The 22,613-nt window shown below is 49.2% G+C and overlaps 1 protein-coding gene across 2 annotated transcripts; it reads left to right on the top strand.

The window, feature by feature from the left end:
• Arhgef5 (Rho guanine nucleotide exchange factor (GEF) 5) lies at positions 1–22,455 on the top strand. Of its 2 annotated transcripts, none has more exons than XM_005404726.2 (15): positions 1–138; positions 6,303–9,495; positions 10,032–10,089; positions 10,531–10,595; positions 10,802–11,055; positions 14,114–14,274; positions 14,829–14,981; positions 15,279–15,408; positions 15,657–15,731; positions 16,097–16,186; positions 17,075–17,232; positions 17,945–18,106; positions 19,313–19,383; positions 20,950–21,054; positions 21,761–22,455. In XM_005404726.2, the coding sequence occupies exons 2-15, from the start codon at positions 6,315–6,317 to the stop codon at positions 21,916–21,918; spliced, it is 4,821 nt and encodes a 1,606-aa protein (XP_005404783.1). In that variant the 5' UTR covers positions 1–138; positions 6,303–6,314; the 3' UTR covers positions 21,919–22,455. The 2 variants fall into 2 exon arrangements, with proteins under 2 accessions (XP_005404783.1, XP_005404784.1); XM_005404727.1 differs by having other exon boundaries at positions 7–80.
• Positions 22,456–22,613: the final 158 nt, after the last annotated feature.

A 22,613-nucleotide genomic window follows, 5' to 3' on the forward strand; every position in this document is an offset into this window, starting at 1 on the left:
GGCCGGGCCTGGCTGGGGACGGGGCCGGCGCCCGCGGGACCTGGAGGGGACTCGGCCGGGCAGCATGTGACACCGGCCAGGTGGGTGCCCGCCTCCCCTCTGCGCCCTGGGCTCGGGCGGCCGCAGAGCCCGGCCGAGGTAAGGCTGGGGCGGGAGGGAGAGGAAACTAGGCCTCCCCGGGGACCAGCCCTGGCCAGGTCCCGGGGCGCAGGCTCCGGAAATGGGGGGCTGGGCCGATGGGCAGAGCTCTGGGAGAAGGCTGAGGACCCCGGCCTGCTTTTGTCTGAAAAGGTCGCTTCCAGCCAGGTCCCCGCCTTGGAAATGGGCACCCGGCCCCCGCGAGGTTCCCGGGGCCAATAATCAGGACTCTGTCTCCAAACTCCGGGCCCCGGGGAGAGCTAACCCCCATCCTGAGGCGCAGCTGGGCTTCCCTCGGCACACCATCCCTTACCTGGAGATGTGTTAGGCTCTCCTTTTCCGAGCCAGGCCTGGGCCTTTCCGCATTATCTCCGTGGCATTTGCATATGTGTCTCGCTGTACCCACCTCCCTTCCCTGATAGCCAGCGCTCTTTAACCTGTGACCCTGCCTGCCCTGCCCCCCGCCCTATTTGCCCATATATGGGCGCTTCCCAGAGCTCTGCGCGGAGGGCGGTGGGAAGAGCGCTGTTAGCGCAGGGGGCCGAGCGCGGTGCTGGGACCCCGGTTGGAGCCCTGGTTCTGAGCATCGTCTGTAAGTAAGTGCCTTCCCCCAGGACGGGCCTGGAAGAGCTGGGCCGGACTCCACTTGTGTTCCCTTCCCGGTCCTCTTCTCCCCTTCCTGGAACTCGGATTCCCAGAACAGATCTGTCCTCCTGTCTACCTGGAAGTGAACTCTGACCCCACTGTCATTCTGGAGCGGGCAGGACGCGCCAGACAGACAGGGATAGTGGGCTGGGTTTGCTTTCAACTCCACTACTCCTCTGCTCTCCAGCTGTGCCCCAAGTCCTGCATCCTTGGCCCACCCCTGAAACCCCAGAGTCCAGCTGTGCAAGCCCCTGTGGGGCCTCGGCTGGGCTCAGGCTTCCTGGAGCATGAAGAGGCTCCCAGCCCAGGCCCTGGTACACGGGCATCGTCTCTAACCAGGCTGTGGAGCTGAAGCCAAAGTGGCTCCTTTGGCCCTAGGAGGGAGGTGTGGAAGGTCAGTCCCACTTGAGAGAGTGGATCAGGAGGAATGAATGTCAAGGCCCTAGTCAGAAGGAGAGAGATGTCAGGAGGAGCTGAAGGAGTCCTTCTTTCCTAAAAAATACAGTGATTCCGGTCATAGGAACCCTTCCACGTATCAGGGTTCTCTAGGGTGTCCAGCTTCTATCACGTGGTCTGTCTGAGGCTGGCTGTGGCCACATTACTTACCGTGTCTGTGGGATAGACCCGAAGACGTCATTCCTGGTGTCTGGAATGGTCAGTCTCTGTGTGGTGTGGACGAGTTCGGGTTGTTTGTGGGATCATGAGTTGAATGGGACCTGCATGACTTCAGGATTGGTGAGCTACAGCGTCTGGGGCCCTCACACTGTGTACAGTGAAAAGGAGCTGGTCACTTCCAGTGCTGGCCTGGTGAGCCTGAGCAAGATCACCTATGTTAAGGACTGAAAAATGTCACAGACATATCTGTATGGATGGCATTAGGGCCGTCAGGTGACTTGTGTCAGAAGTCAGCATTGCCACTCATACTGGTGTTAGATGAGGCCGTCTGGTCTATAAGGCAGTGGATGGTGTGATATTTTCAGACATGGAATATAGATTAAAAATGTTTACTACTATACAGCATTTACTGGGCTGATAGAGCTTTCCTATAATAGAATGCAGATCTTAGCAGCTAATGGTTCAGGAAGCTGCCTTTTGATGTATTTGTAGTGTTAGGGGAATTAATGTCAAAAAGTCAGTAAAGTTGTATCGGTGGCTTTATTTTCTAATAATGGTCTATATGGTGGTCTTATTTTCTAAGTCAAAATAAGAATGTATCTTTTTGATTAGGGTAAGAGGGTCTTTTGCTAAAGTAGACAGAACCATAGAAGATGGTGTCGACACCATGTAAATGGAGAAGTATTGTAATCTCAGGAGTATTTCAGTGATTTGTGTTTCTGAGTCAGAATATTTGAAATTGACATTGTTAGAAAATCCAAGAAGCATGGTCCTCAATAGATAGATAGCATTTGACATCACTTCAAAAGATAGCATGACAAGGGATGCGGGTATCTTTGAAATACAGTTTTACTTAAATGAACAGAAATGATCAGGAGCCAAGGTGCTGGGGCCTGTAAGGGAAAGAGCAAGCTCTGTCCACATTGCTGTGAGCTGGAGAGCTTTGTCTCCTAAGAAGTCACACATGAATGGGGGCATGGACCTGGCCTTCCTCTGGTCTGGATGTAGGCCAGATCACCGTGATGCCATCGTGTACTGGCTTTGCCTGTGCTCAGGCATATAAATAATGGTTATTCACCTCCCCACACACAGCAGTGGTGAAGGAGATGAGGCTGTTTGCATTCCAGTGGACTTGGCTTTGCAGGGGGTTGTACGGGCCAGGTACTCCCTTCTGATGTTTTTATGTAAGACCATATTCTTCAAACTTCCTTTAGCTTTGTCACATTCTAGCTGTGTCATGCCTGATAAGACAAGATCAAGGACTGGGACTTTGGGGTATGTTCTCCCTTTGGGAGAGAAAGATTACTGACCACAGATATTTCCAACTGGATGAAGGCACTGGTACAAATGATGTTAAAGGGGGTACAAATGATGTTAAAGGGCTTGCAGGAGACAGACAGGCACTCTATGACGAGACTGGAACTAAAATATCCTGGAAGCATATGGTACATATAGGTAAGGCCTAGATATCAAAGAAACACATTTATAAACTCAGGCACGACTTGCTTTTAATAGTGGTGGTGAATGTGGGGTGTAGGGTGCAGCCTGGACAGTATAGAAGCGGGTGAGGAAGATGACAGAGTTAGTCACATGGGCTCCCTAGGCAGGTATGAGGCAAGTTTCAGAAAGTGTCTACGGTGAGCAAGTATATTATTTAACATGTGGTGATAAAATAATGTCCCATCACAGTATCACTTGCCATATTTTGTACTTAAGGGGTAGATATAGGAAGAAAGTCATACACCGTCAATTAACTGGAAAGGGACGTAAGAGTCCATCGACATTGGCACACTTAAGTTAGACCTGTCTCTTTGCCCCGGATAGATGGTATCTTTGCCTATGGGTGGCCAGGAACTTGTCACACACTCCATCTGTAGAGTAGTTGCAGACCTGCCTGTTTGGTTATGTCAGACTCTATTGCATAGACATTGCAAGGGTGGCTCACTGTGTGTGTGTGTGTGTGTGTGTGTGTGTGTGTTTGCGCACATATGTACGTGTGTGAGGGTGTGCACATGGAGTGGTTCAGCAGGCCAACAAGCATCCTGCTAGGTGAGCTTCTACTCCTTTCACTTTAAACCTGGACCACACCAGAAAAATGTAGGGTCGGGTGCAACATGAGGTCTGAGGGCCCAGGGTCTTCCCTTGACTGTGATCTGCCAGGTTTCTAACAGCAGGGTGCCTGGGAGCTTACAATAGGCTTAGGTTTAGAGACCTTGATCTTAGGTCAAGAGACCTTCACCTATACCATTTGCTTAGAAAATCTGAGCAAATGTCTAGGGTCTTTGACCTTTAGATTCTGCAAATGGAGCAAAGTTTTCTGTTGTGTTTATAAGTCCTGTGTTTCTTACACTTCTCTCTCAGGTCAGCAATACCTACCATTTCTGTGACCCTCAAAGATAGCAGCAAACTTTTTGTTACTTTATTTCATCTCATTAGAACTGCGAAGGTCATGCTTTATCTCTCTTTTAAGGATAAGAAAAGTGATATTCAGACAGGTTTAATGTTCTCTGTAGTTGTCTTAAAACTAGCAAAGATTCAAACAAGGTAGAACTGAAACTCGGGCCACACTGTTTTAGCTGTACAGTTTTCATTCAGGCAGATATCCTTGCTGAGGGCCAAGTCAGCTTCCGGCAGTGGGGATTGCATGGTCAATATGGCGGTGACTGTGCCCTCATCAAGCTTGCGATCTGGCTTGGGAAATAGGTATTAACCCTATACTAGGAAACACAATCTGCATTTGAGAAATAAAGTATCCCCTGGAACAGAAGAGGATTCCAGGTGGAGGGACAGCATCAGCGAAGGCTTCTAATGAGAGGGGCTGAGCTGGGGCAGGCGGGTGCCAACAGGTGGAGACCAGGGCTGCCGGAAAGGGAGGCAGAGGCCAGCTGTGCAGAGTAGATAATCAAGCCATGCTGAGTATATGCATTTCACCTCAAGGGCAGTCAGCGGCTACTGAAGAGTTTAATCTACAAGTGGTGTTTTGAAGATCACCAAGATCTTTGTAAAGAGTGATCTGGAATCCAGTAAGACATGTTGAGGCCGGGGGCCAGGCCGTAATCCGTGTGCGATATCCTTCAGGACTGTCCACTATTTGTCCCCTTCATAGCTGGAATCTAGCTCATGCTGGTCTGAGTGAGAACACAGCATGCGCTAGATTCCAGCTATGAAGGGGACAAATAGTGGACAGTCCTGAAGGATATTTAGCACATGGGTCAATAGGATTTGGTGATTAAGTATGGCAAATCTGGGCTAGAAGGGAAACAAAAGGTTTTACTCTTTAAGTGAAATTCATGTTATTTATTTTTGAGATAGGGTCTCCTTAAGTCACTAAGTTGCCCATGTAGCCTGGGCTCAACACAGATGTCCTCCTGCCTCAGCCTTCAGTATGCTAGGATTATAGGCATGCACCTCCACACCTGGCTGATGTAAAAAATATTTATTGAGCATTTAGTATGGGCCAAGGTATAGAAAACTGAACAAAACAGATGTCGTTCTTAATCTCATATGGCTTACCATCTTCTGGTTGAAGTAGAGGGTAATTCCAAATATGTACAGAATTATATAGTCATCATTGTCTAAATGATACAGAAGAAAGCTGAAGTGGATTGCAGATGATAATCTCTTCAAAGAGAAGTACAGTGTAACCCAGTGAGGACACCGGAAATCTCAAGGGTAAATCAGTAAAGCATAATGTCAGTAGTGTTAAAGACTGAGGATTGTAGAAGATGTCCGGAGGTGGTGCTGGTTTAAGCAGGGTGGAGGCAGGTACTATGTAAAGACCACAGTAGGCACAAATCCTGCTGTAGGAAACCCTTGATGTGGGAAACACCATCTTGAGATAGAGTCTCTGAGATAGATAGCCTGGGCTACATGGGAACCCTTAACTACTGACGGAGAGATTCCAGTTGAGAAATTAAATATGTGACAGACATAATCCATGGCAGGAAGTCCATGGAGGAGACCGGTGACAAAAGAAGGTGAAACCGGAAGAGGAAGGAAAATGGAAAGAGTGGAAATGGAAATTGGGTGGTGGGTTTGGATTATGATAAATTGAAGCAGTTCTTTTCTCTTGGATGAGAGAATAAAGGCAAGAAGGTCACAATCTGGGGAAGTAATGAGACAAGTTTTCCCAGCATGAGAGACGAGGGTGTAAAGTAACATACTGAGGGGAAGACAACTTTATCGGCCATGTTAAATCTGTTAAGCCTGGTCATCCTTCCATTTTACAGTGACTACCTCTGTCATTGAAAACAACATCGTTTATTAGTTATAAGGCTCTGCCAGGCACTATAAAAATAGGAAGATGAGTAAAATCCAGACCCTGTGTAAGGAAGCTAAAACTCTAGATCTTGTACATTGGTTACAGTAGCCTGACTTATTTTCATCCCAGGCGGCAGCTGAGGAGGAAGATCCCATTCCTGACACTGTTCCTCTGAGCTGTTAGATCTAGGGTGTGTCACACACTGTCTGGGAATTATATGAGGCTGAGTCACTCTGAATGTTCGGAGAGTCGACAGAGAGAAACAGACAATAACATAATGCAACCTAGAGGTTAATGACCATTGGGAGCTCTTGGTACTCTTTGACGATGGTCTTATACTGTAGTTGAATTGTTTGTGGTCTGTTTCCCCTGTAAGACCACAAGCTCAATGAGACAGGGTTGTTGTTTCAGGAGCTACTGAATGTCCCACACTTAAAAGGGCCCTTGGGTAAATCTTTCTTAAAAATGAACAAATACATGAGAAATGTATAGAGGCTATTGGATATTATGTTGAGTCCCTTTTACCTCAAAAAATGACCCTAAATTGAACCAAAGAAATATCTTGCTCATCTTCTTTGTGGTTCTCCCTCTGGTAGGTAAAAGCAGAAAGGCATTAGAAACTTTTGTCTATCTTCCTTCTTAGGACTCAGTCCTGATGGAGGCCGAGGAGCCTGAGTATGAACTGTCTACTTCCACCCCTGGCGTAAAAGAATTTGGAGCTATTCCAGAGGCTATCATGAGGAGCAGCCAGATTCCTGCCTTGGAGCCTGAAGTTCAAGACCAGGGCCCATCCTTTAAGTGGACAGAGGGACACAAACTCTTGGAGACCCAGCCGAAAGAATTAAGGGACATGAGTGACCATGCAGCTGAGAGTGTGCCCTTTTTCCCCAAAGGAGGGTCTGTGGATGTGGAGCCCAGCCAGGAAGACCTTCTGGCTGAGGCCTGTGGCACTCCAGAATACCAGGAGTCAGAACGCCTGACACTGGCAGACAGCAGAGCAAGGACACTAACTCCTCCAAAGCACGGGGTCTTCCCTGTCCGGGGCGAGTGGCTGGACACGGTCCCCATATCCACTGAACTGGGCAGTAGAGTAGAGGTGGAATTTCTGCCAGAACTCCCCTCCTTGATATTGGGAGCTAAACGAGCACATGGAAGGGAGGAAGCCTCCCCAGCTGCCTCTGTTCAGGCTGGATGTTGGCCTCCCTGCAAAGTACACTCTATCGAAACTAACCAGACCAAGGGCTCTGCAACTGGAACTGTCAGCCAGGGGGAAGAGCTGCAGATGGAAGAGGCACTGGAAAGTCAAGAGCAAGAAGGGCTTCTGCATCCTCAGGAAGCCCCAGGGCCAGGGAAGCAGGAACAACAGGAAGGGGAATTTGAGGGGGAAGGAGGTGTAGGAGAGGCTGTGTGCTCTGATGGGCTTTGGCGGGAGCGAGAACAGACGGTAGAGCCACCTAACGACAAAGAGGGAGAACAGGGGCCAAAACAGGAACAGGTAGAAGATGACGTGGTACTTGGAGCACAGGGAGAGGGAGCGAGGCTCAGTGGGGAGTTAGAGGGTCTGAATTATGATGAATGTGTTCCAGAGAACAGGGAGAGGAAAACGCCAGGTCAGGGAGGTCCGGAAGCAGAGAAGCAGGAGGACGGGGTGTGCAGGGGGCCAGGGGAATGTTGGGTGACCTCTCAGTGTGCAGAAAATCAAGGTTTAGTCGAGAAGTCAGAAGAATTAACCAGAAAGCAGGTAGATCAAGGTGTAAGGGGGGAAATGAGGCCAATGGAGACACAGGAGGAAGAGGCAGGGTCAGGTGAGGAGGAGCCTGGGAATTGGGATAGGCATGGGCTGGGGGTAGTGCAGAAAGAACGGACGGCAGAAGAGGACAAAGAGTATCAGGTTCCTTCTATGCTGGCTGCAGTAGCCCCCGAGGTCCCATCTTCCTGTGATATGCTTCCGGAAGTCTCCTGTCCCATGGCTCAGATTCCTGGGACTCACACAGAATCCGGAGCTGGAGAACCTTTCCCCAGAGCTCCAACTCCTGCACCAGAGCCAACAGGACGTTTCTCCCAGCCCATTTCTCCTCCTCACTGCTTTCCCAGTGGGGAGGCTCTGAACAGCAACACAATTCATAGTAGCCAGCCAGGAGGACCTGAGCTGAGGGCGGAGACAGGGTCCAGTCAAGGAGCTGAAGTGGTCTCCGCTGATACATCTGCAGCACCTCCAAGAATACGAGCTTCAGCTCCTTTGAGTCCTGCTGACGACTCCCCTGTCACAACTGCCACACCTCCGGCCAGCCCTCCGGTTGTCTTTCCAAGGAGGCAGAGTCCGAGAGCTCGCTCAACTGATGTCCTACCTGCCTGTGGAGCACTTGACACTCCCCCGGCCTCTGTGCACAGCTGGCCCCCTGCAGAGGTCAACAAGGACCCACGTGCCAGCTCCAATGGGATCAGCCCTCACAGTGTCCTGGCCAACTGCACGGGGGCCACCCAGCACCTTAGGAGCAACTCCTTTCCAGGTTCTCACAGGACAGAGCAGCCGGCAGACCTGGTGGGAATGTCGCTTTCCTTCTCTCACTCGGAGTTACCCCAGAGGCCCCCTAAACCTGCCATCTACGGTTCTGTGATGCCAAGAAGGGACAGGAGAAGCGGTAGGGACTGCAGCATCATTTCACAGTCTCCTTCTGCATTGTCTGCTCTGAGGCAGGGCTCTCAGGAATTCGCTTCGAATCCAGAGAGGACCAGGGGTCCCCAAGGCAGGCAGCCATGGGACTCCCCCCAGGATTCGGCCTTTGCTACAGGAACTCCTACCTATGGCTCTTCGCCATCCACTGTCCCCATGGACATGAGGATCTGTGAGCCTCCGCCCCCTCCTCCCCCAGAGAAGAGGCACACCCGCCCTTCCTTGGTGGAGAGAGACGGTCATCCTCCTGCGGTGGTCCCCACACTGAAGCAGCGGAGCCATCCTCCTCCTTTGCCCCTAAGTGAACAGCTACACGGTCCCCCTAAAGGCCCCCTTCCCCAAGTTCCTGACCCCCCTGTGGCAAGACAGCACCGACCTCTGCCCTCTCCTCCAGAGAGCTCCCATCTCACTCATACCTCCTTCTCCTCCAGGCTCAGATACAACAAACCATTGCCCCCAACTCCTGATTTGTCCCAAGCCCACCCCGCCCCCCTTTCCTCTTCCAGTATCTCAAGGACATATAGGCCTCTACCCCCCGTCCCCATCACAAATCCTGCCACTGACCCGCCCCCCTTACCACCGAAGGCCAGGAGCAGGAGCGCTCAGGGAGGACTTGTGAATTCAGGGGGCCAAGCCAAACCTAGACCTGCTGGCCAAGACTGGACAGTCTCCACTCCTCCCTCTGCTGGACGTACCTCCTGGCCCCCAGCCACGGGCCGACCCACAGAGTCTTTGGCTTCCACCAGCAGGAGTAAGAGTGAAGTGTCCCCTGGTATGGCTTTCAGCAACATGACAAACCTTCTGTGTCCCTCTTCCCCTACCGTCCCCTGGACTCCGGAATTCCAGGGCCCCAACACTAAGACTGAAGCAAGGCTCTCAGAAGAGTCTGAGGCCCCCGCAAGAGGACCATTGAGAAGATCACCGCCTCAGCAAGGAGGCAGTGGCCCAAGGAGGTCCGCTGTGGGCCCAGTGAGGCAGCTAGAAAAGCCCAGCCATCCCCAGCTGGAAAAGGCATCCAGCTGGCCCCACAGACGGGACACAGGGAGACCCCTGGAGGTCAGCAGTGAGCATGCTGTGCTCCCTGGTGAAGGGCCCAGCAAGCACAAGAGCTGGAATCGGCAGGGCCTGCGCAGACCTTCCATTTTACCTGAGGGTTCTTCCGGTAAGCAAGGGTGAGGACCACAGTGACACCCATGTCGGCAAACCTTTTCCAGCTCTTCTCACCTCGTCCCACCTGTACCCAGCGTGCTAACTGTTCCCTCTGTAGCTTCACTCACGGACACGCCTGCTCTCAACGCAGCAGCCCAGGAGCACCGGCCAAGCTCACAGGGATGCTCGTCCCTCCTCTTCTTCCTCTACCTCTCCACGTCCCAGTCAACCAGGGCCTTCTTCGGATGACATGTTTGACCTAGTGTTGTCTTGGCTCCTTCTTACTTTTCTGTTCCCACACTGGCTTGCTGTCCTCCCTGAATTCAAGAAGCCTTTTGCTACTCGCCTGATTCCCATTCTGCAAAGACAGCTAGGGACATAGCATGTACTTATTTCCACTGGAATGCTTGCTGCTTGGTATTTTCTTTCCTAGATTCTCAGGAGAGCGTTTTACTGTCCTGTAGATACCTGCTTCTTCCATCCAATGGCTTTCCTTCACTTTCTCTAAATGTGCCTCAGGAGTCTCAGCTGTGTCATTCCCATTTTCAGATTCAAGAGGTCAGACCATGGGAAGATTCTGCAGCCCCTCAGACATGGTGGTTCTTCGGTGAGTTAACCTCCTCCAAAGGGACACACCTATACTCTTTGCTTTGGACACTAAGGTCTCCTGATCAGCATTTTAGTTATAAGGGTGTTGGAACCTGGAATGGCTCTTGCCTTTCTCTTCTGAGAGTAAGGAGGAGACATCCACAGCAGGATTCCGGGGTAGGAAGATTTTCCTATACCTCCCAATTCCGTTGGCTGAGTGAGTCAGCTGTCCTTCCAAGCTCTTTGGCCATGAACTCATCCCCCCGTAAAAGTTCTATATAAATCCCTCAAAGCTCCGAACTATGCCACTGTGGGTCAGACTGCAGCTCTGTCACTCTCTAAGGAATTTGGTCCTGTCGTCCCAGCGCAACAGAGGAGGTTAGAGGCCTCCTCACCTACAGCCACCTGGGGGTGGCTGTGTCATGGCCAGCAAGACCCTAGAGCCTTCCTTCCTCCACAGGGAGAAGAAGCCAAAGGAGGGGATGGGAAGCTTTTCACGACGCTGCTCCAAGCTCATCAACTCCTGTGAGTACCTTGGAGCAGATCCGTAGGGCTGGGAGTGTGTTCTGCCCTTATGGCCTCCAGCAGAGGGGAGAGAGAGTCCTCTCCAATGGAGAGAGGACTTTCAGGAGGTCAGCAGCAGTGGGCAGCTTCTGCCTGTCTCTGCGTCTCCACTCACCTTCCCTTTCCCCCCAATTCTCTCCCTCTCCCACACATTCTTGCCCCTGTAGCCCAGCTGCTTTATCAGGAGTACAGTGATGTTGTTCTGAACAAGGAGATTCAGAGTCAGCAGCGTCTGGACAGTGTGGCAGAGGCCCCTGGCCTGGCCTCCCCCAGGCAGCCACGGAAGGCCCTGGTGTCCTCCGAGTCCTACCTGCAGCGCCTGTCTATGGCCTCCAGTGGCTCCCTCTGGCAGGAAATCCCCGTGGTGCGAAATAGTACCGTGCTGCTTTCCATGACCCACGAAGACCAGAAGCTACAAGAGGTATGAAGTAGGGTAGGGTACAAGGCAAAGATTGCAAAGGCATATTGGCTGCCTTTCTCTGTCCTCACCAGTGAGGGCAGGCCATGCCTACCTGACACTCGTCACCTTAGCGTATGTACGTCCTCAGTGCGCCTTCCCATTTTGAAGTCTGTGCCTTGTGATATTCTAAACATCACCACTGTCCCTCTTCCCTGTTTCCTTATGCCCTGAACTGTCTTTTCCTACCTGGTTCTGGTTTGGGTTCATGCAGAGCCCAAGTTGGGCACTAAATGTGCTGGGGAGAGGGTGAAATGATGTTCATCTGTGCTGCTTTGGGGTAGACTAAAATCTCCGCCTTCCACTAGAGTGTCAGATTTTGCTGAAGTTTCGCTCTTTAACCAAGATGTGTGCAGGGGCTTTTTGTTGAGTCGTCCCTCAGAAATAGCACCTGGAAGCTTCCCTGTGATACATTCATCTTTCAGAGGATTTAGAGTGTCCCTGCTCCATCACCACCCCCAAGAGTAAGATGGTAGTAGAGGCTGTTTGTCTGGTTTTAAGGTATTACCATTAATAAGATTTCCATGGAGATCTTCTGTTACTGTCAAATCCGTCTGAAATTTGGGGTGGAACCTTCCTTCACAGGAAGACAGTAATGGCCAGTATACTAGAATAATAATTAAATGACCTAGATGAGAAGCCTATTTTAATATTTGCTCATTAGCTTTAGCCAAATTGCTTGATCTTTCAAAGCTGGTGTCTCCTTATTTGTCAAACTGAGATACAAAGACTTACTGAGAGAATTTTTTAAAAGTGCCTGCTACATAGTAATCACTCAAGAAATATTAACTATTTTAACCTTAAGTGATGTAGACCTGATTTTGAATCACAGCCTCACCATTTACTAGCTATATAACCTTAGGCATGTTATATAACCTCGCTAAATTTCAGTTTCCTTGCCTGCAAGTTCAATGTGAAAATGTCTCCCTTTCAGGGTTAGTGTGTAGTTTTAATGAAGTCACACATGTTTAGCTTAACAAAGTGTCTGATGCATTTGGTAAATAGTAGCATCATATTCTTCCCCTTTGAGAATCAGGGAGGAGTAAGGACCTGGGGATAAATAATGCTTTACCAATTCAGAGACACATGTGCATTTTAGGCTCTTTGAGGCTCAGAATTGATGGCTTTGTTCTGAGTGCAACTTCTAGGGCACCTGGAAGATGTTTAGAAAAATCACTAATCTCTCCCATATTTGTGGTTCAGCCAATGGGGAAGTCATGTGAACTGTAGCTCTCTCTCTCTATCTCTCTGTCTGTCCGATTCCAGCATACTAGGAGGTCCTGTTCCAGCCCTAGTCTCACACTGATGAAGGGAGAATCCTCTGCACCCTCGCATTTTATATGCACATTTTCATTTCATAAACTCTCACTTCTGGTCAGTGAACAGTGGCAGGATGGAAAGAAACTGGGGTGTCCCATTCCGGGTTGGGTATAGGAAGGTCATCAGGCCATGTCATTGACCATACAAGTGATCAGGACAGTCTCTGTGTTTTCTATCCAAGGATGTATCTTGAAACCACATGCTTGGATGAAAAGCATGAAGAGCCTCTAGTTATGGCTATAAGCTATTGCGCCCCCTGCTGGAACCTCCAAATAAATTTTCAAGGGCTATGTCTTTTCCTTACACCACAACTGCACCGTCTTGACTCAAATAACATACTTCGTTCCATTTCTTCTCAAACCCCAAACTGAACTCATTAACTTCGTCCTTTAAATCTGTCCCTCTTTCACAGCACTCTGGTTCGGTTAATGACTCCAGCTTTCATACATTTACTCAAATCAAATGTCCAGGCATTAGCTTTGACTCTTCATCCTCCGTTAGGCCCCATTTTGAGCAAATAGCCAACCCCTTTCAAATCTACCTCTTAACCATAATTTCTTCATCCACATAACTGTTCAGACCTTCGAATCTCATCTGAAATTATCACACCGTTTCCTAACATGTTTCTCTCGCCACATAATCTGTGCCCTGTTGTGCTCAGAAATATCTTTATGAAAAATCGAGTCATGTTATGCCCTTACAGAAATATTTTCACACATTCTGCCATGGTCTTGAGACCATACTGTTTTACATACATTGTTTACATCGTCCTCCAGGCCCTGTTCCTTATTTCCATTTGCTTTTCCAGCCTCAACTCTTGATACTACTTCTGTATAACTGGTTCCAAAAATGCTGAACTTATTTAGGCCTCTTTGTTCTTGTTTTAATGGTTATTTTGTTCGTTTGTCTGTTTTTGTGTTGGTGGAGATACACTGTATAATACATGCTAGGCAAGTTTTCTACCAATGAGCTATGTCCCCAACCCTTAGGGTTTCTGTTTTTAAAAGAAAATTTTCTGGCCAGGCGTGGTGGTGCATGCCTGTAAGCCTGTAATCCCAGCACTCAGGAGGCTGAGGCAGGAGGATCGTTGCGAGTTCAAGACCAGTCTAGGCTACAAAGTGAGCTCAAGGCCAGCCTGAACAGCAGAGTGAGACTCTGTCTCAAAAACACACACACACACAAAAAAAAAAAACCAAAAAACCAAAATAAATAAATAAATAAAATAAATTTTTCTGTGTATATTTAAGGTACACACAGTGGTACTACAGAATGTACATAGATAGTAGAAAGGTTACTATGATGAAGCAAATTAATACATCCATCATCTCATATAGTTTTCTATTTGTGTGGTATGTGTATGTGTGTGATTTCAGTTTCTTTTTTTTTCTTTTGGTGCTGGAAATTGAACTCAGGACCTTGTGCTTGCCAGGCAGGCACTTTTCCTGAGCTATATCTTCAGCCCAACTTAAGTTTTTTGAAAGTACATTTTTCTTTTACATCTTTGGGAGCTTACAGATGTTCTTCAACCCCTAGATTAAATCTTGTGTACATAAATACTCTTCTCCTCCCAGATGAAGATAGGATTTATTGTGATGGCGAGCTATAAAAGGATCTTTCTTGTTTGGTCCTCTGCCCTTAAACATTACTCAGTGGTTGGTAGATAGCAGGGAGTCTGTAATTTTCCTCCTCTCCAACTCTCTAGGCCAAATTTGAGCTGATCGTGTCCGAGGCTTCATACTTGCGCAGTCTACATGTAGCTGTGGATCATTTCCAACTTTCACCCCAGCTCCGGGCCATCCTCTCCAACCAAGAGTACCAGTGGCTCTTCTCTCGTCTACAGGATGTGCGAGATGTCAGCACCACGTAAGACCACCTTTCTCCCAAATGCCCCTTGCTCAGCCTCACTATTGTCAGTCACTAAACTTTTAGTTGGTTTCTTTCCCTCTTAGAAATCTCCCCTTTGGCATAATCTCCAGAAGAAATGGGGTCTCTACTACTTCTGTGACTCCCTATAGCTACAAGGGTAGAAAAAGCAAAGAAGAAAGAGTTGGGGATAGATAGACACATTAATAGGTAAATAAATTGATAGGAAATGCTTCCTGGCTTGAGGTTTTAGATATACTGTGGGCATCCACTGCTTTGGAGATGAGGTGTAGAAATCACATATATATTGGAAAATCGGAGTAGGATAAAAGAAAGTCAAGAAATACAATATTAGAATATTAAATTAAATAAGGGGCAAACTAGTGACAACCCTGGAGAGAATTTGAGTGCAGAGCAAGGGCACAGAGCTCAGGAGAATCAGGAGAAGTTACTGACTAATGGAGGGAAGCCGCAAGCTCAAGGTAAAGCAGGGACAGCCAACCACTGAGCTGGGACCCAGCGGTCTCATGAGACTTTTTTTAAATATTACACAGGTTCCTTTCAGATCTAGAAGAGAACTTCGAGAACAACATCTTCTCCTTCCAAGTGTGTGACGTAGTCCTGAACCATGCTGCAGACTTCCGCCGGGTCTACCTGCCCTACGTCACCAACCAGACCTATCAGGAGCGCACCTTCCAGAGCCTGCTGTGAGACTCATCCCCAGTCAGTCGCCCTGTAGGCCCTGCAGTGACCCTGCAGCAGGCTCACCGTGCTGTCCCAGGGTGCATGTTCTTGTGCCTGCTCTGTGCTCTCAGGGACCAGCCTGGCCTTCAGAACAGAGCCCCTCAGCAAACACACCTGGGCTCCCCGTACATTGGCTCTCGGCGTATTTTTCCCCAACCTAGACATTCCCCATGCCTCTGGGTCCCCGTCATGCCCTATGTCTCTCCTCACCCCGGGTCATGCCGTATATCTCTCCTCACCCCGGGTCAATGCCCATGTAGGAGCAGCAACAGCAGTTTCCGAGAGGTCTTAGAGAAACTGGAGAGTGACCCCATCTGCCAACGCCTTTCCCTCAAGTCCTTCCTGATTCTGCCCTTCCAGCGCATCACCCGCCTCAAGCTGCTGCTACAGGTACGGGTGCTACTTCCTTCATGTCTCCCTGAACTGAAGGGATGATCTTTGGACGCTTCAAGCCCAAGCCTTGTCCATTCTTCTGCCTGTGGAAGATGTGGACGGTCTCCCCGCTGCCCATACCCTTCTTTCTCAGAAATACTTGCTGCTGAGATTATTGGTTTCTCCACTCATTAAGTCCTGATCTTCTCTTCCCATTTGTCTGTTCCTTTCTCCCACCCGTCTCCTGCGCACTGCTTATTCTCTAGAACATTCTGAAGAGGACACAGCCTGGCTCCTCAGAGGAAGCAGAAGCCACGAAGGCCCACCACGTGCTGGAGGAGGTAAGCAGCTACCCACTCTGACCCTCTGATTGCCTCTCACAGGCCCACAACTGGGAGCACAGGAGAGCTCAGCCAGTTCCCTGTACACCTCAAACCTCCAAGCATGCGCAAGCCGCTGCCTCTTCTTCCAGGCAGAGCATGCTCCATGCTAAGGGGCCGTGCTCCCGCTACCACAGTCCCTCACCCTAGAAATGTTCTGCCAGCTCATCCAAAGTATACCAGAGTCCTAGGACTTAACCTGGATTCTGCCTTCACTGTGGTAGCAAAGGATAAGGCTGTCACAGCCTGCTTCTACCCTGTCCGCAGGGGCTTCAAGGGCCAAATACCTTAACACATTCCTTTCCCTCACCCTGCCCACCCCTCAGCTCATCCGAGACTGCAATAACAATGTCCAGAGGATGCGGCGGACAGAGGAGCTGATCTACCTGAGCCAGAAGATTGAGTTTGAGTGCAAAGTGAGTGAGTTACACACTCTCATTCTGCCCTGGGTCTCTTTTGTGTGCCTACACGACAGACCACCCTCCAGCATAGAACCGTGCTACTCCTGCCGTCCCCAGCCTCCAACCCTCCTCCCTTTCCTCTGTTCTGCTTCTGGGCTGTGCAAATTTAAATGCTCACCTCTGTCTTTAAGACATACTGTTGAGTGAAGGCGGGGAATTGTGTGCTTATTATAAATGTATGTAATATGTAATTTATCACGTCTCCTAGTCTATCCAGAGCAACACGGTACAACTCTCCAAACTCTCATCCCAACAGAAATAGATATTTCACATTCAGATTCCAACTCACAACAAACATCATCTTCACCTTCCTAGAAGAGAGCAAAAGCCCCATATGTGTAATACTAGTCAACGTCCAGTGCCCTCATCCTTGCCCGAATTTTACCTGCAAGCAAACCCCACCTAGTTCTTATTTTCACCCCAACTCCACCCTGACCCCCCACCCCAGCTGATTCTGACTCTTCCTCTCCTGTTTCTGGTTATGATCAAGGAGGCACCAGATGGCAGAACTCCCCCCTAACCTTTTCACTTCTAAGACACATCCTGCTGTTTCCTGCTTGTTCTTCTTGGACTCTTCCAGCTCTTCTTCAGGTCAGGCATCTAGCTTTCTCACATGCTCACTGTCCTGGTTGGACCCTAGGCTCCTGGCATTTGCCTGATGATTACCTAGGCAAGGGAGCTACAAACCAGGGCGCAGTGTAGGTACAGGGTTCAGAGGGAAACAGAATCCAAGCAGGGGGGCTCTGAGCAAGAGGGAACGTAGGAAGAGATGACGGGTGAGGAGGGTGGGAAGCTCCTGCTTATCTCCTGTGTAACATGGCTTCCTCTCTCCCTGCTCTGTAGATATTCCCTCTCATTTCTCAGTCTCGCTGGTTAGTGAAGAGTGGGGAGCTGACAGCCCTCGAGTTCAGTGTCTCTCCGGGGCTGCGAAGGAAACTGAACACACGGCCGGTCCATCTGCATCTCTTCAACGACTGTCTGCTGCTGTCACGGCCCCGAGAGTCAGTGGCTGGCATGGGACTGGGAGGCCAGGGACCAAGAGGGGGCAGGGGAGGAACAGGAAGAGATGGACTAGAAAGGACAGGGAACGGTCTTGTTCTTAGAGAGACCTCTTCTCCATGGCTCAAGTCATGGAATCTAGGTCACAGCAAAGAGAAGAGGGGGTCGGAAAGGCCAAACAAAAAGCAGAGATTCTACCAGCTTATGTCATGAGAGTATATGACAGGGCTGAATTACGGTACAGACGTAGAACTGTAACAGTGTATCAGGTTAGCTTGTCACCTTCCCAAATCAGCCTATCTCAAGGGCCGGGGATATAGCTCAGTGGTATAAGTGCCTGTCTGCCAAATCAGCCTATCTGTGGCTTCCTTGGGCTCAGCCTACTAGTTTAAAAATATCTGGCTAATTTCAGATCTTAACTAGAAATGAACTAGCACCTTGGTCCTCAGGGCGCTAGAAAATTTACATTGGTTTTGTCTGTTCGACTCATTACCATGGTAGTGTCTGGTGCACTGCACAGGTGATTTATCAAACTGGTGACAAGTGGACTCTAGGGCCGCCATCCTGGGGCAAGTTGGGGACATCCTATGGTTTTTATGAGGATGTGCAGGCTACAGATGGGAATGCTCAGGCTAACGACTTGGAATTCAGGAATATGAGGGTGGGTGAAATACGGAACCGTAGGTTCAGCTTAAGAAGACTTGTATTTTACAGGGGAAGCCGCTTCCTGGTATTTGATCATGCTCCCTTCTCCTCCATCCGAGGGGAAAAGTGTGAAATGAAGCTACACGGACCACACAAAAACCTCTTCCGCCTCTTCCTGCGGCACAACACGCAGGGCACGCAGGCCGAGTTCCTCTTCCGCACGGACACTCAGTGAGACAGAGCTCCTGGAGGAGCTGGGAGTCGGTGGCCTGGGGAGGAAATGGGGGGTCGCAGGTGGGAGAGGGAGGGCTTAGCGACTTCCCTCCGAAACACAAGGCTGTACTGTGAGACACAGCAAGGGGATCGACAGGCTGGTATGGAGTAAGCAGATAGTAGAATACTGATATCCATGGGTGAACGCCCACACGGATAAGCCAGAGACCCTTCAGCGCCCGCCGCTGGTGGGCACATGGGTGAACAAGATGCATGCTGGCTGCCTTTTGCTCTCCTTCCTCCCTGGTCAGTCTGCTGTTGAGCAGAGATCCGTACCGCTGAGAAATCTGATTTGATCATCTTCTCAATAATAATAATAATAATAATAAACTAATTCATTTTTGAGATAATGAAACCTATGACACATAGTATACAATGCCTACAACAGCAAACACCTGAAACACTACTATTATTGCTCTTATGGAAAATAGGAGAAGAGGGTTGCTTTAAAAGTGTAACATATCTAATAGTCTGAAGTGCCCATACCATAGACACTTTTTCCCTTACACTACATGCAGGGGTCTGTAATACCCACCTGTCTGCACTTACAGAACAGAGAGGCTGGTGCAGGGGGTTTGTATCTAATAAGCCACATACTGTTCATTGAGGGTGTTTGGCACCATCTTCTGAGATCAATGAAAGTGTCATCTCTTGATGACCAGCCACATTTGGAAGCGGAGGCAAAGATAATGGAAAAACCTTCAAATGATTGCAAAATGATGCTAGGGTTGCAATCTGCGAGAACAACAAAAGTCATGGTAGATCTGTTTCTCTAATTATTGTTCCTGAGTAATTTCTGTCTTTGAGATATTTGACTAAAGGAAGGTAGGAAAAGGAGCGTCAGCAAGTGTGCAGAATGACAGAGGCAATCTAGACATAGATGAACATTTTGCTCGCATCATGGAAAATCTGCATGAGGATAATGGACTTTACCCCCTCGCTTGGAAGATATTAGGAGTTATTAAAAGTCTGGGAAAAGAACGGGAAAGTAAAAGGCAACAGGACACATCAACCTATTATTCCAGATTGTGTATTTCCCAACAAGCAGGATTCCACTGACACTTCGTCACAGAGGTTGTTGAAGTGGATAAGTTCTTCCCAGATCCTTGGCCCTTATCTTACAATCTCAGGCTGTAACTGAACCTGTAACCCTTGTTTTCTCAGAAGTGAAAAGCTGCGGTGGATCTCAGCCTTGTCCATGCCAAGAGAGGAACTGGACCTGCTGGAGTGCTATGGTGAGTGAGAATCGAAAACGAGCAAATTCTGAGGCCTCCTGTGGATACTGGGTTTTAGGGTGCAGAGTGACATCTCTGAGCTTCTGTTTATTGCTTTTCCTCAGCTATCTGGGGTGGAAGAGGGCCAGGCGGGTGGAGCTTTCAAACCTGAGACATATCTGCTTAAAACTGCTCTCTGCCCCACAGCTTTTCCCACATCCACTGCCTGCCATAGGCAATAGTTTGCTCTTTCTAAAGTACTTGTTTCTTAGGCCTGTCCTGCTATGATGGTGCCTAGATTTTACCTACCTGAAGGTGTTAGGGAAGTAGAGGGAGACAGAAAGTCTGCACTGGGAGTTCTGGAAGATGGTAGCACAGATTTCTCCTTGACTACACCCCCTCCTTTAAGGGCCTGAGGGGTGTTTACTCCCAGTGTCTGGGGTTAGCCCCGGGCTTACTCCCTTGAAAGTCTGTGTGCATTCATTTAGAGTTGGAATTCTGGCCTTTCTGTCCCTCCTTGTCCTCCTCCAACGACTCCCTAGTTTATATCCAGAGAGAAAATGTACTCAAAAGAACACTGGGCCGTAAGTGACTAAAAAGAACAAATGAATTTGAGAGACTGTGGTCAAGGAAGGAGGAGAACCAAATTATAACTGGATCCTGCAGACTTATCCGGGTGTTCTGCATTGTTTGGCTTTTCTTCCCTGGTGGTAAGGAGCGCAGGAGCAGTCGACTCCTTCGTGATGACCTTGTGAAGGCCGGATGGGGCTGAACTGTAGAAAAGAAGCGTAACTAACAATGCAGTATCCTCTTTGTTTTCGGAGAGAACCAGAGCAGTGTGTGGTAAATTACAACAGGAAACTTATGAAAAAGGCAGTGTTTGTCATCCAGAAATCCTCTGGATTTTGCTATCTTGAGCTTCAGCTCTAAGGAGATTTTTTTGCCTGGTTCACAAAAATACAGAAACAGAAATCCAGAATGACCATTCAGCATTTTGACCAAGTGTTATCACTGCTTCTGTGAATCAGTTCGAGATAAGGGAACTGCGGCTCAAGGGCTGAGGTGGGTCTGTTGCTTAAGTAGCGCTGGAATTCTTCTGGGGGAGTTTTCTCCACTTGCGCATCTGGCCCTCTGGGAGGAAGATTAAGAGTGAGTCACAGACTCAGATTTCACTATCTAGTTGGAGAAGCAACACACACGCATGAGGCAGATGAGGATTGCATGGCTTCTCACCAACAGTTTGAAGGCATTCAGAACCCACGGAAGGTGAAAGTGTCAAGGAATGTGAAGATCGACTTTTGGGTGACTCTCAAGTGCTTGTAGCGATGAGTGGCCAATGGTGGTCACAATATACTTGTCCTCTTCCCCAGGGAGGTAGAATTTTTGATCCATTTCCGTTCTCACATTGCTGTTTTTCAAGCAACCCTTTTGGCCCCCGGCAGATGCTTTTTCCAACCACCTGTCCTATCTCGAAGCCCATATAGTACTTATCTTTCTCTCAGGTCCTCCCAGGCTCCCCTTGGAATCCCTGGTCCCAGTTCTGGTCATCGGCCTCTCCTAACCTCTCTTCACTCTTGTCTTCCAAAGACTCCCCACAAGTGCAGTGCCTTCGCGCATACATGCCCCGAGAGAACGACGAGCTGGCTCTGGAGAAGGCCGATGTGGTCATGGTGACTCAGCAGAGCAGCGACGGTAAGAGGGGAACCCCTCGAGACCAGCAGCGCAGGCAGGAATGAAGGCACACGCTGGTTTCCCACGGTGCTGTTAACATCGTACCACAAACCGGGTGGCTTATGACAGACATTTATTCTCTCGCAGCTCTGGAGGCAAGAAGTCCAAAATCAAGGTGCTGGCAAGGCCAAGCTTCCCTGAAGCCTCTAACGAGGACGTTTCCTTACCTTTTCCAGTCTAGTTGCCCCAAGGGTTCCTTGGTCTGTTGCAACATAAGCCCAATCTCTGTCCATTTCTTCCTGTGGACGGTCTGCCTCTGTCCCTATCCACATTTCCCTCTTTTTATAAGGACACTAGTTATCACTGGCTCAGTATTGGATTTATGGCTGCTTCACTCCAATATGACCTCAATTTAACTTTTTAAGTTACATCTGTGATATCCTCTTTCCCAAATAAAGTTCCATTTTGAGGTACCGGAGAATAGGGCACCCACACATATTGGACGGGATACAGTTGAACTCATAACAGTGGACCAGGCTCCGGAAGGGGCAGCCGTAGGCTTTGCTAGGTCCAAGGTAGCCATACTTAATAATGGGGGTGCTGGGCTTCTCTCCCTGGGTTCCCTAGTTCCCAGCCTTAGATGTGGAAATACTTCCAGGAAGAGGGTCTAGGGAGCTTACCATGAGCCTTTCCCCGGTGATGCTTCTTTCACTCACTCTACCCATAGGCTGGCTGGAGGGCGTAAGACTCTCGGATGGGGAACGGGGCTGGTTCCCCCTGCAACAAGTGGAGTTCATTTCCAACCCAGAGGCCCGTAAACGGAACCTCAAGGAAGCCCATCGAGTCAAGACTGCCAGGCTGCAGCTGGTGGAGCAGCAAGCCTAGCTGCTCTCCTGGGACCCTCCTGACAAACCAGCTGCGTACAAAAAGCTGCTTCTGGAGACAGCGGGCCCCAGAACCTCGCTGCAGAGGTCTTCTCTGGACCAAGAACTAGGTCTTCGGAAAGCCCAAGGACAAAGCCCAGCTGGCCCAGACAGTCGTCCTTGGCCTCTTTTGGGGTGCTTTGGGCTTGGTGGGGGAGTATTGAGGGTCTTCACACTGGATTCTGGGATCCTTTCTTTTTCATAGGAAAAGTAAACGTCCTCTGCTTCCAGAGTACAGATTCACAGCTGGCCAAAGTTTAGTCATAGCCGTATGTTCAACAGAATCTGACCTCAGTCCACTGGAGGGAGATGTTTAAGGGGGATGAAGACATCAGATGATAAGGTCGTCCCGATGACCAGTCAGGTATCTTACAACCCTAGAGATGCTACACAATTCTTGGTGTAAGCTCAGTGCATGCATCTCTGAGATCTCTGTCTCTTGGTGGCCGTGTGAGGGTGACCGTCTCTCACTCTAATAAACTTGGCACTTCTCCAAGTGTATTCTTCTCAGATTCTTCAGTACTGACTAGGTTTCAGAACTGTGGGGTTCCAGCATGTTGACTTCAGGGTGTCATGAGAGACTAAGACAGTACACAGCGTATGGCATCGGCTCACTCCAGCTTTGTAACACGGAGAGTCTGGGCAGTAGTTGTATTT

This window comes from Chinchilla lanigera, unplaced genomic scaffold, assembly GCF_000276665.1.
Source record: "Chinchilla lanigera isolate Chin_1 unplaced genomic scaffold, ChiLan1.0 scaffold00090, whole genome shotgun sequence".
Classification (NCBI taxonomy): domain Eukaryota; kingdom Metazoa; phylum Chordata; class Mammalia; order Rodentia; family Chinchillidae; genus Chinchilla; species Chinchilla lanigera.